The sequence below is a fragment of the Canis lupus genome, chromosome 21, assembly GCF_011100685.1.
Source record: "Canis lupus familiaris isolate Mischka breed German Shepherd chromosome 21, alternate assembly UU_Cfam_GSD_1.0, whole genome shotgun sequence".
NCBI lineage: Eukaryota > Metazoa > Chordata > Mammalia > Carnivora > Canidae > Canis > Canis lupus.
The window spans coordinates 46,271,314-46,285,184 of record NC_049242.1 but is presented as its reverse complement, the minus strand read 5'-3'; the positions used below and the strand labels follow the sequence as shown (position 1 = coordinate 46,285,184).

The following is a 13,871-nucleotide window of genomic DNA, read 5'->3' as shown; positions in this document are numbered from 1 at the left end:
GATTGTATTTGAAAATCATTCTTTAATGATATAATTTTTAAAATTATCATATCTAATCTAACAACTGGTTTTTTTCTTGAAATGTTTAGACAAAATAGTAAAAAAAATTAAAAACTCCTTTATTAGTTCTGCTAGCTTAAAAAACATATTAAGAATAATTTTCCAAAAAAGACTGATATACATATAAAATAAATCTGTTTTAAAGATTTTATTTAACTCATTGATTCAGTGCAACAACTAGTAAAAGATAAATGATTCTAAGTAAAATCTTTTTTTTCCTAAGTAACATATATGTTTATAGATCAGGAATATTGAAATTAGTTTGCAAATGACATAAAACTGGCCTTTCTTTGGGTTAGGAATATCAATTAAGCCTCCACCAAAATTTTTATATCTATTTCTAGAAAAGAGTTGAACATACACTTTCAGCTGTGTATGTGTTATAATTTTTACAGAATTATAAAACAGCTTTGTAAAAGGTAATTCATATGCACATTCCTAATCAGATAACCCCTTGAAACTCCAGCTTTCCAATGAAAGAATATTCAGTAATATCTTTTGCTTATTCCAAAGTCTTTTTTTAAGGTTTAGCTTGATGCTGTGGCCAGGTATCTTGAATTATTCTCGCTCTCTTTTTAAAATTTTAATTCCAGTATAATTAACATATAGTGTTATATTAGTTTCAGGTATGCAATGTAGTGATTCAACAATTCCATACATTACTCAGTGCTCAGTCATGATAAATGTACAGTTAATCCTCTTCATCTATATCACCCCTCCTCCCATTCACTTCCTCTCTGGTAACCATCAGTTTGTTCTCTATAGTTAATTGCCTGCTTTTTTTGGTTTTGTTTTGTTGTTGTTTTTTTTTTTTTTTTTTTTGGTTTGTCTCTCTTTTTTTTTGTTTTGTTTTGTTTTGTTTCTTAAATTCCCCATATGAGTAAGATCTTAGGGTATTTGTCTTTCTTTGACTGACTTATTTCATTTAGCGTTATACTCTCTATCCCCATCCATATTGTTGCAATTGTCAATATTTCATTACTTCTTATGGTTGAATAATATTCGTGTGTGTGTGTGTGTACAGGTTCATGTATCTTTTCAAATTAGTGCTTTCGTATTCTTTAGGTAAATATCCAGTAGTGTGCTTGATGGATCATAGAATAGCTCTATTTTTAACTTTGAGGAAGCTTCACACTGTTTTCCACAGTGGCTGAACCAGTTTGCACTCCCACCAACAGAGCAAGAGGGTTCTTTTTTCTCCACACCCCCTCCACTACTTATTGCTTTTTTGTGTTTTTGTTTTTAGCCATTCTGATATGTGTGAGGTGGTATTTCACTGTGGTTTTGATGTGTATTTCCCTGATTATGAGTGATGTTAAACATCTTTTCATGTGTCTGTTGACCATTTGTATGTCTTATTTTAAAAAATGTCTACTCATGCCTTCTGCCCATTTCTTAACTGGATTGTTTGTCTTTCTGGTGTTGAGTTGTTTAAGTTCCTCATATGTCTGGTTATTAACCCTTATCAGATTTGTCATTCACAAAAATCTTCTCCCATTCCATAGGTGGTCTATTAGTTTTGTTGAGACTGTTTCCTTTGCGGTGCAGAAGCATTTTATTTTGATATTGTTCCCAACAGTTTATTTTTGCTTTTGTTTCCCTTGTCATGGAGGCATATAGATAAAGATGTTGCTATGGCCAATGTCAGATAAATTACTGCCTGCATTCTCTTCAGGGAGTTTTGGGGTTTTAGGTCTCACATTTAGATCTTTAATGCATTTTGAGTTTATTTTTGTGTATGGTGTCAGAAAGTGGTACAGTTTCATTCTTTTGCCTGTAGTTATCCAGTTTTCCCAATACCACTTGTTGAAGAAACAGTTTTTTTTTTCCCATTGCATATTCTTGCCTCTTTGTCAAAGATTAATTAGCCATATAATTATGGATTTATTTCTGGGCTCTCTATTCTATCCTGTTAATCCATGTGTCTACTCTTTTGGCCAATACCAAACTGTTTTGATTACTATAGCTTTGTAGTATATCTTGAAACCTGAGATTGTGATACCTCTAGTTGTGTTTTTCTTTTTCAAGATTGCCTTGGCTAATTGAGGTCTTTTTGTGGTCCCATACAAATTTTAAGATTATTCGTTCCAGTTCTGTAGAAAATGCTGCGGTATTTTGATAAGAATTACATTACATTCTTTTTTTTTTTTTTTTTATGGGCAAAATCATGCTTGATTTTATCTTACAACCCACAGTGTATCAGAACAAAATTTAATGAATTCATCCATCCTTTCAAAAGATAAACCTGATACAGAAGTAGCAATAGTTACAAATCATAATCATTGGATGAAATAATTTCCATGAAGCTTGTCTCTCTGGAAGAGATGGGGACAAGGCAAGTGGTCAGGAAGGAAACAGTGTGCTTTTAACCTTGCAGGAAAATCAGTGCTCAGTTCCATGTTACTGCATAAACTCTCCACTTCAAATTACTGCCCAAATGCTTTACTGAAACTCCTCTTCTGGCCTTTGTTTTGGAATCTGTTATTTTTGTTGCCACCTCCTGATCGCTGTCCTCTGAAGCTTCGATTTCCCTCCCGCTGTCCTCTAAATCCTTGACTGCCTTCCTGCTGTCCACAGAAGTTTCGATATCCTTCCCGAGGTCCTTCCAGCTCTGGTTGCTCCGTGGCCACAGAGAGCTGCCAGCGACACGAATCATGCCATTTTTCCTGTATTTCTGTTACTGCTGCAGTAGGGACATCGAAGCAAACCCCCTGCTTTCCTTTGAGAAAAAACATTCCTTTCACTTTGGAATCAATATCCTCTCCCAGCTGCTCTTTAAGTTCTTTCCAAGCATAACTAATGTTTGGCATTTCAATTGAGCATCGTAAGGTCATGGTCACAAAGCCCGCATCTGAGTTGATCAGAGAGTGCTGGTCTACTGATGTGGCACCTGAAATATGGGCCAAGGCTGCTGCCAGGGCTTCCACAGCTCCTTTCTCCTCTATTAGTTTCTCCGCTGACTGCTTGAAATGACTAATGGCAGTGGGAGGCACAAATTCCAAAAGCCTGATGGCATCTTTGCTGGAAGCTTTTATGATCTCTGTTGCAGACGGGACACCTATTCGTTTAAATTTAATTCCCGCTTTTTGCTCCACTTGTGCTAACTGATACTCCTCCTTGTGCTGATAAAAGCAGATGCAAATCCCTGTCCTTCCAGCTCTGCCCGTCCTCCCAGAGTGATGAACATAGGACTCCACATCCTTTGGTGGAGAACTCTGTATCACCAGATCAACCTCAGGGATGTCTAACCCACGAGCAGCAACATTAGTTGCAACCAAAACTCCAAAATCACCATTTCTAAAACCTTTCAGAGTGATTTCTCTCTGCTTCTGGGGAATATCTCCATGCAATGACTGGGCATCCTGCCTTATGGACACATTCTGTGACAACTCCTGGGCTTCTTTCTTGGTTTCAAAGAAGATAATGGTACGCCCATGAAAACCACTATATACTCGGATCACATCCCCAATAACTGCTGCCCTTTGAGTCCAGTGGCACTTGATAGCCAGGTGCTCCACGGTTATTGCCGTTTTCTGGGTCTTTTTACCAATCAGGTCCACCTGTTCATATGTAGATTTCATGTATTTCTTAGCAACATTATATACCCAATGAGGGCAAGTTGCGAAAAAAGCAATGCTTGGGGATTATCTTCTGAATCTTTTTTGTATGCCACACTTAAAATCTCTTCCACTTGATCAGCAAACCCCATATCTAACATCTGGTCGACTTCATCCAGGACAACATGCTTAAGTTTGGCGAGATCTAGCTTGCCATTCTGAAGGTGGTCTTTGATACGACCTGGGGTCCCAACCCGGATATCAATCCCATTCCGCATGCGTCCAATTTGACCTCCATAGGGAGTTCCACCATAAAAACAAGCCACCGCCAGCTTTCATGTGATGTCACTGAAGTCTCTGCTTACTTGATTTGCCAACTCCCTCATGGGTGCAAGAACCAGTACCTGAGGGGCACGACCTCTTCTCCTGTCTTGCAGTTCTCCCTGGAGCTTCGCAATCAAAGGGATGGCAAAGGAGAATGTCTTCCCAGTTCCTGTCCGTGCCTGTGCAATTAAGTCCTTTCCACTATAGACATGGTAAAATGTCTTTGCTTGTATAGGAGACAGGAAGGTCACCCCACAGGCTTTGAGAACTTTAATTAGTCTCTTCAGATATGGGGAAATTAGAGAAAGCTCCTTCTTTCTGTTCCACAGGTATTTCCTGCTCTAACTCACTGTTACATTCTTCCCCTAGGATTTCACTGGTGTTAGAGACAAGTCCAGAATGAGAGAATCCATTCTTCAGTTTGGGGCTTTTCTCTCCAATTTCTCCATTCATTTCCTTTTCTTTCTTCATCTTCTTGGGCTTAGGAGCACTTATCTCTTCTTCAGAAGGTTCTTCACTTTTTATTACTTTTTTTGTTTTAGGAGAAACAACTTTCTTTTCAAAGAACTCCTTTGTTTTTTTCACACTTTTGGTTTTAGGACAAATTATGTCATCCTGAGATGTCCCCTCTTTCTTTTTTGCCTTTTTAGATTTAGGAGAATTCATGTCAACCTCATTAGACTCAACTTTCTTTTTAACTTTTTTAGCTTTAGGGGAAGGAATTTCTTCTTTTACTTCTGTTGCCTCTTCAGTCTTAATAGATTTTGGTTTCTCCTTTCTACCTTTCTTCTCATTCTGCTTCCGTGGTGTCTCCACTTCTTCCATGGAGGTCTCGGAGTCCAAACCCACATCACTAATGATTTTCCCCGGCATTGTTCACCTCAAGCAATTCAGGCCGACCGCTCAGGTCCACCGGTGGAGAGGAAGAGACTGTACTCCCCGTTTATTACATTACATTCTTAATAGAATGTTTATAATCTTCAGAAAGAGTGGAAATAACCAAGAAGAAATGATAAGCTTGAAAAATGTCATTAGATTCTACTTAATTAATCTCTGTGTATGTTTGTTCTTATTTGTTAATCTTGATGAAATAAAAATAATAGAGTGGGCAAGACTACAAGGAGATACCAAAGAAATTATAGAAGAAATACTTGAATCAGAGATTCAGTAAAAGAAAAAAATAAGTAAAAACTGTCCGCTTAGGTGTCTTAGTGTTAGCACAATTTGAGTTCTATCTCCTGATTTTTCCAAACATCTTAATACAAAAATGAAAGTAAAGCACCTGTTAAAGATCACAAATTAAACAGACAGTATCATTAAAATGTGTATAGTAGATTATACTTCTATAGAATTTACAGTAATATGAGACCTTTCTAAATGACTCACCTATATTCATTCATTTAATCTAATAGTCCTATGAGATACCTCCATTACAGAGGAGAAAACATGCATGAAATGGAATTTATAAAATTTATGATATAAAAGTAATATTTTGTGTTCCTGAAGTTTATAAAATTTATGATATAAAAAAGTAATATCTTGTTCGTGTTCCTGAAATCCTGAGATAGTCAGAATCAGTTCTGTCCGTCTTCTACATTGGAAAGAATTCTAATAATTCATATAAATGTATCAAAGGATACTATTTTTTGAGAGGAGTTTACTTCTTACATTGCTCTGCCCTGGGAGAGACTCAACTTTTCCGTGATAGTCACGTGTACCATGTTACTGCAAAACTACAAAAATGACTTTTATTTTTTTCTGTTTCAAGTCTATCCATCACTTTTATTAGAAAGGTCTCAGTATAATATTAATATCGCATCTATATAGGATAAATTTTGTTTAGTACACCTTTTTCAAAAAAATGATATGCTAGAGACTGTGATATATGTTACAAATACAAAGGTGGAAGTGCTATCATTTCATGGAAATCATGAGTTATTTGAAGTGAAATACTGTTCAGCCTTTCTGCTTTTCATGACTTTATGTGTAAAGTAAAAATTTAATATTAGTTCCCTTTTTATTGGATTATTATAAAATCTTAGGATATATCTATATATGATATATATATTGATATAAAATCCATCTCTCATATATATTATCTCTCCATCTCTTACTATATATAATCTCCATCTCATAAGAGAGGAATGAGAGAATATAAGAGTATACATACATATATATAATATATCCTCTATATGTAATAGGCATATTATATGTAGATAGTTAAATAGAAAGAGAGATAGGGAGATAGATAGAGAAAGATAGGGATAGCAAAACATAGAGATACAGTGATTTATGGCACCTCAAACAAACTACAGGAAAATGACATAAGTCACAGTTACTTGGTAATCATTTGGCACTTCAATGACTAATAAACTAAGAAAACATAGTTACCGTCTTTGAGGTCTGGAGTCTCCATATATTAGCAATAAGTCCTATTAATAAGGCAATGCTGAGTATATTATTCACAGCAGCAACTGAGAACACTACCTCACAAAACTTTTGTGATATTTGGGGACAGGGAAGAGAACCCAAGGTCAGGATTTACTAGAATTGGAAATTTGACTCAGGGTAAGTCTTTCAAAGTGAAGCCTTTATTGAGATTGAGTCAGAATTATGATATAATAGTCTAGGACTGATGGAAACAGCAAAGTGAAGACTTTGAGGAAATTCAAAGAACTGCAAGAAGCCAAGTGTCTGTTGATTCCTTCTGTTGAAGAGATGGTGGGCATTTTGGGAAGTTCCTATAAAGAATCTTCAAACTATCTGCATTAGCATAGTAGTCTGGGAAGAATAAATAAATATTAATGAAGACAGTGGAAGAGCAAAATCAGGTTAATGTAGACGGTGAAGATGATTCTGATTCTCAGTGTAAAGGCAGAGTGTGAGGGTAGAAAGGGTTATTTTTTTTTAATTTTTAAAAAGATTTTATTAATTTATTCTTGAAAGACAGAGAGAGAGAGAGAGACAGAGACACAGGCAGAGGGAGAAGCAGGCTCCATGCAGGGAGCTTGACGTGGGACTCGATCCTGGGACTTGATCCTGGGACTCCAGGGTCACGCCCTGGGCCTAAGGCAGCACTAAACCGCTGAGCCACCCGGGGATCCCCAGAAATATTTAGATTTCGCAGTTTAGAATCATGTAGAAGAGATAGAAGAATAAATAATTTTAATAAATCTATGTGTGTAGTGTGGTGTAGTTCAGGAGAAAACTTCCTCAAAGATCAGGAAGATAGATTATAAATCAGCCCAGTAAAATCTCTTAAAAAATGCAGTATTTTGAATTTCCAATTGAAAATCCAACTTTGTGTAATCTCCTCATTGAATTATTTTAGAACATTTTTATAGCTGAGTATCTGACCAGTATATATGATTATGAGTTGTCTCCTTCTTGAGTACTTTTGGCATCTTATTGTCCTACCCTGACTTCATATCTAATTATTAAAATTTACTAGTATGGGATTCTGTGTTATGTCACCTTTACCTATGCTGGAGAAATAAAACAACCCAGTCCACAAAAAGATTCCTCAATACCAATACAGGAGACAGAGAGAACACAAAGTATTGTGAGTCAACATTAACAGTGATTTGTGCACATAAGGGAGCATGAAAGTGATTTAGAACGAAATCCCATATATTTCATATAGCAAAACAAAAGAAAGAACAGCAACTTCTTGTATCTTCCTAGTAGACGAATGACTGTACTTTTTGGCAGTCACTCTTTTATCTCATGGGAGGCTCCTGAATTCATTCCGGAGGTAGATTCTCACATACCGACAGGTGATTTGGCCTGAATTCTGGGAGGTATCACTATATTATAAAAATTGGTGGTGGGCTTAATCCCAGAGATAGTAATCTTTACTCCAAAATAAGATTATGAGTTTGGGTTCACTATGCCTCCAAGACTATTTTTAAGAAAAGAAAGAAGGGGAAACGGTCTGCTTGCCTTTGCTTTTTAGAAATGAAGAGTCATTTTCCTTGATCCTTACACTTGTGATTTATTACTAAGTTACTCTCATATGTCAACATAGATATTTTTAAACTTTTAAATAAAATGTAGTTATAACAATGTGCCCTGACACGGTGCCTTTGTACCCAAAGGAAATGTACAATACAATAAAGCAATCAAAATAAATTTAACCTGTCCTGTGCCCCATCCCTGTGTCCTTGCTTGACTTGTTATGGATTTCCTGTATATCTGTTCTAAGATATTATTATTGATAGGTGAGCATGAGAAAGAAGTAATGATAGAATCAAGCATGACGCTATTCGGTGCAAATCCATGCTAGAAAGAAATCTGTAATTTGATGACTTAAGAATTTTGAGCAGTTCTTTGCAAGGCAAATCTAATTTTCAGATTTTTTGTTTTGTTTTGTTTTGTTTTTTGTTTGTTTTTTGTTTTTTACCAAGATATGGCTGTACAGTACTTTGAGTATGCTGTGTTCCTCTAAGTCCTAGTTGTAATTTCTTAGCATTTGATAAATCATTTCAGGTATTTAAAAATGCTTTGTTATTCCCTGCCCTGTGCGTGGATGAAGCCATACAACATTGAAGTGATCAATTTATGTTCTTTTGCTAGCCAATGACCAGTAGGGTTTCTTCTTTTTTGCTTAACTTTAGTTCACTGCAGTGGGTGCCAAATTACTCAGTATTCCAGAGTTGCATTTGTTTATCACTGTCTGTGGTGAACACCTGAAAAATCTTAAGATGCAGCTTATTGAATGTATGATTTTCTAACTCAAAGCATAATAATAAAACTAGTACAGTGTCCTCATGATGTTAAAAATTCAAGGTGTGTTTTCTATTAATAGTCATGCTTTAATATCCTGGTTCTCTTAAATTTTTGAAATGAAGATAAGTAGAAATATAAATTGTATATTTCAAATAAATAACTCAAGGTTTAACATATCAAAAGCAAGGGGGGGCTACATTTATTCAAGAATCAAATAGGCCAAATTTAATCAGGTTTTCAACTTGGGAATTCAGGGTGGGATGTATAACAGCTTCGGGTTGTAGAGACCTGGGAAACATACAGCCTTTTTAATGCATAATTACACCAAAGCATATTTGAAAAAAAAAAAAAAAAAAAAGATCATCTGAGGATTGGAAGAAGGTTAATATATTTAGTGAAAAGTAACCTGTGCCAAATATGTAGGACTATACAAATAAGAATATCTTAAAGTTTTTGAGGCAAATATCAGCTCCTCACAATGAGTATATAAGCAAGGGTTTCAAATATTAATAATAATTTTCTCTCTTCTGAAAAAGGTTCGGGTATTTTATATACAGGTATTGTTTAATCAATGGATTAGGTCATACTCAACTAAGTGGCTGTAAGAAGAAAGGGCTGTTTAAACAAAATGAATCAACATAAAATTAAATATTAAGCTATTCTTTTCTACCTTCTCCCTTGCAAACTTCAGTACCAAGCCCTGAAGCTAGCCATTTCAAAATATATATTTTTTATTTTTAATTTTCTACTCGTGGCTAATTCTAGCACTCTAATATAATTATGGTCCTATTTCTTTATTTGCCAAAATCAATATCTATACATTCACTTTGATGAGAGATAGTGAGGTCACTTATCATAGCCAGATGTCCTCCCATTTTTTTTTTTTTGTCAATTTTTAATTGACATTGTTTTTTTTTTTTTCTCATTGGTTACATTCTAACTTGAAGAGAGCTGTTAAAGAATGTTTCTTCAATAAAATTTAAATGATATCTCTCCACTTCACAGATTACATATGTGTACACACACACATATATAATGCACATTATTTATATATACCTCATGGCGCTATTAGGCCATCTGGGTGGCTCAGTTGGTTAACTAACTGCCTCTTGTTTTCAGCTCAAGTCATGATCTCACCATGGTGGGATCAGCCCTGTATGGGACTCCATGGCCCGCATAGAGTCTGCTTCAGAGTCTCTCTCCATCTCTCTCTCTCTCTCTGCCCCCCTGGCCCTTCCCTGCTCATGCTTTCCCTCTCCAAAATAAATACTTAAATACAATTAAAAAAAAAAAAAGAAAAAGGATAAAGGAGGATATTAGCATCCCTACAATTTCCTCTCCTTCCCCTCCCACTTCTATTTCACAATTGTTGTCACTTTTAACTTTGCTTTTGCATTCTTAAGCTTTATAATGTATATATTATCTTAAAACCAAAATTAAGTCATTTCTTTGTTGTCTACATGTTAAATCCACAGGTTGAAAAAAGGCAGGGAATAATATTTACGCTATTATAATGATTCAGTTCTGGTTCATTGCAGATCGAAGTACTGAGATTAGACTTTTCAAAAGAAATATTAATCTGTATTACCAAACTAAACCACTTCAAGGGAATTTCAAGTGTGAAGCATTAATTAGTTATCTTTCTTTGAACTTCATCAATGGTTAAGAATCACAATAAATTTTAGTCTACTTAATAATTAAATCCAGATTTTGTTTTTTTAAGAGAGAGAGGGAGATTGAGATGGGAAGGAGCAGACAAGAGAGAGAGGGAGAGAATTTTAAACAGGATCCATGCTCATCTTGGAGCCTGATGCAGGGCTTTATGTCACAACCTCAAGATCATGACCTGAGCCAAAATCAAGAGACACTTAATCCACGGCACCCTCCAAACACCTCTGAATCCAGATGTGGCTGATGGGTTGTCATTTTGTTTGAATTTATTTTATTCTTCTTGAATTTTATTTTCTCCCCTTCTCCTTTCATAAGAGGCATTATCTTTGTCACATATCTAAGATTATTTATTCTCTTCATCATAGTATATGTTACATGGTATCTACTCTCTTTTTAAAACTACAACTCCTGGAGCATTCTCATCTTCAGCTTCAAAATGGCCTAGGCAAGGTCCACAGCTGTTCTCATAACTTTTCTGAACATTTTCCTTTGTTAAAGAACATTAGTTTTTGTAGCTAACATTTTTCCTATTCCTGGAATTCTTTTTGGTTTTGTAGTATAATTTCCTAATCTACTTTTTCTTTCCTTCAGAAATTATGTACAAGATGAAAAAAAAAAGAAAAATGAGTCATTGAACTGTTAACCTGTTTTTACCATCCCACTCAAAATGGATGTCACAGAGTAGAATAGAAAAGTGATGAACATTAAGAACTTCGAAGCCAGAGGCCGTTATTTAAATCCCAGCACTGTTCCTTGTTGACCTTAGGAAAGTTACTTATCTCTTCTGTGCTTCTAAATCCTCATCCAAAATTCAGGGTTATTAATGGTATCTTACTACCAGGATTAAATCAGGTAGTATATGTAGAGCTCTTAGAGAAATGCCTGGCATGCTGTGAGATAGATAATATAAATACTTGTTATTAGTACATATAGGTATCAAGTTCTTGGTTCAAGTTATTATCCCTCAAAATGGAAAAGTCAGTGCTTTTTGTTGTCTGGTATATGGTGCTGTTAATGAAAAATCAGTCTGGTTCTTACTCTTTTGAGATAACCTATTTTCTTTTTTTCATCTTGAAACTCATAGGGTGTGTGTGTGTGCCCCCCCCCCCCGTGTGTACATGTGTGTGTGTGCTTGTGTGACTGTGGCTGGGTGTGGAGATTTAGTTCTTCATCATGCTTAGCTTTCGATGGACCTGTGATAGATTTGTGTCTTTTCTTTGGAAAATGTTCTTCTATTATTCTAAGACTTCATTCTTGGATTTTTTTCCTCCCTCCCATTTTCTCTCTTTGTTTCTATCCAAATACAGAAAAGTAGATTTTTCTTAACTAAAGATGAACTTAATAGTAAATAAAGAGGGTTAGCGGAAACTTTTGAAGGTGTTGGATATATTTATGGCATAGATTGTGGTAATAATTTTACAGAGGTATACTTATCTCCTATATATATATATATATATATGTATAGACATATATATACATACTATACATATATAGTCTAATACCTACTCCATTTCTTTTTAGGTAGTTGAAATGTCAACCAAAATTAATAATTTATATATGAGAATTAATAATTATATATATTGATTTAAGAACTGGAAAATCTGGGGCACCTAGGTGGCTAAGTCAGTTGAGCGTCTGACTTTGGCTCCTGTCATGATCTCAGGGTCCGAGGCTCTCTGCTCAGTGGGGAGTCTGATTCTCCCTCTCCCTCTGTGCTCTCACTCTCTTTACTCTCAAATAAATAACATCTTTAAAACAAACAAAGCAAACAAAAAACTGGAAGACTTATTGAACACATAGCACAGGTACATTCCTATGTTATGCTCTGAGGATACAGCTATGATCAAGATAAATGAAAATTTGGCTGTCATGACGCTGACATTCTAGTTATGAATGATCAGTGGTCAGGGATAAATGCTGTGAAGAAAATAAAGCCAAAATTATGTTTGAGAGTGAATGAGTATACCCTACTTCTTCTGTTTGATATATTGAATATTTTCTCATATTAGGATATTTTCTTAAATATTGTGATGCCCTTATGACATTTCATCCTGTAGACTTGCAGTTTTCCACCGAGCTCATTTCTGCCCTCAAGGGATATTTCCCAATATATAGAGACATTTGTGATTGTCATGACTGAGGGGACTACTACTGTCATTGAATAAGAACAGGTCAGTGAAGCTGCTAAACTTCCTGTCACACACAGGATAGCTCCAACAACAAATAGTTATCCGGCCCAAAGTAGCAGTAGTGTTGAAGCTGAAAAACACTATTATAACGTAACATTCTTGGCTTTTTTGTCTTCATTTCCTTAATACTTGTCCTCTGTGCTAGAAGTGATTTCCTGCCTGGAGAATCTGCTGGAGAAGCTGGATATGTAGAACTCTATTTCTACCTTATACACTTGACAGGGTACTTTCAACTCTGGGGGTGGATGAAGGCTCCAGTAATTTTGGTATTAAAATCACAACTTGACAGCTGGTACATAAGCAAGACCCCTTAAAGAAGTAAACAATGACAATTTACAAAGAATAGATGGAAATTGAGGTTTCTGATATAGTTAGCACAGGTGAGTTTAACCTTTGCTTTACTATCACATGAATATTTCCTTGGCAGAGTGCAGCATGCATGATCTACGGTAGGATGTATGTATGTATGTGTGTATTTCATTTCATTTTTCATGTCTAATTAGTTGCTTCTGATTTCTACAGCATGGACAAGAAGCAGTAAGCTAAGCCTTAGCCCAAAAAATAACTGCTTTCCGTCCAGAGGTTGTTTGAATGGAGGCAGGACTGTGGGATGGGCATCAGGAGAAGCAGAGATTCCCCTCCTCCCCTTCTGTCTTGGGTTCTCAGAAAAGGTAGGGGTCACCAAGGGCCATAGCCAGATGCTGGACATTTTAGCCTGCACTAGCAAACACCGGGCATGTTCCCGTCAGCAAAGGCTTGGGATTTGGTCATGAGGACATTAACAAATCAATAAAATATACCTTAAAATGAATTAAACCGCCTTGATTTTTTTCAAAGAATCTGTGAAATTCAAATAAGAGCTAATGATCATTACATATAATTAAAAGAGGTTAAAGATTAATGGTAGCCTTATTGCCAAAACAAAGGAATTTTTTTGGTATGTAATGGTTTAAATTCAGAAAAATAGATTAAAAATAAGGCTCAAAAACATATATATTTCTCCTTATAAAATTTATTATGATGGAAATTGCAGAAAATGTACAATTAAAGGAAGAAAATACATTTTCTGAATTATAAATTAGATAGTATAAAGGACCTAAGTCTTCTCACTGTGGAGCAAAAGCTCTGTATATACCACCTCCATGATAAAGGGAAATATGTCAAGGAAATCTGTATTTTCCTGTGCACTAATATAAATTATTGTCTATTAAATGTGGAAATATTTCTGCACATGTTAATAAGCTGTCATTAAAAATAGAATACAGAGAAGAGTTGAATGCAGTGCCTTTAGTTTTGATGATTCTAATCTGTCACTCTCTTCACTAGGCAAGTACAAGAACAT

General features: G+C 35.5%; 1 protein-coding gene across 1 annotated transcript; it reads right to left on the bottom strand.

Annotated features, from left to right (window-relative positions):
* Window positions 1–2,371: 2,371 nt before the first annotated feature.
* LOC100686969 (nucleolar RNA helicase 2-like) lies at window positions 2,372–4,814 on the bottom strand. Its single transcript, XM_038568195.1, is given in 3 exon segments — window positions 2,372–3,685; window positions 3,688–4,216; window positions 4,218–4,814. Coding segments are annotated over 3 exon segments (2,325 nt in total). The 3' UTR covers window positions 2,372–2,486.
* Window positions 4,815–13,871: the final 9,057 nt, after the last annotated feature.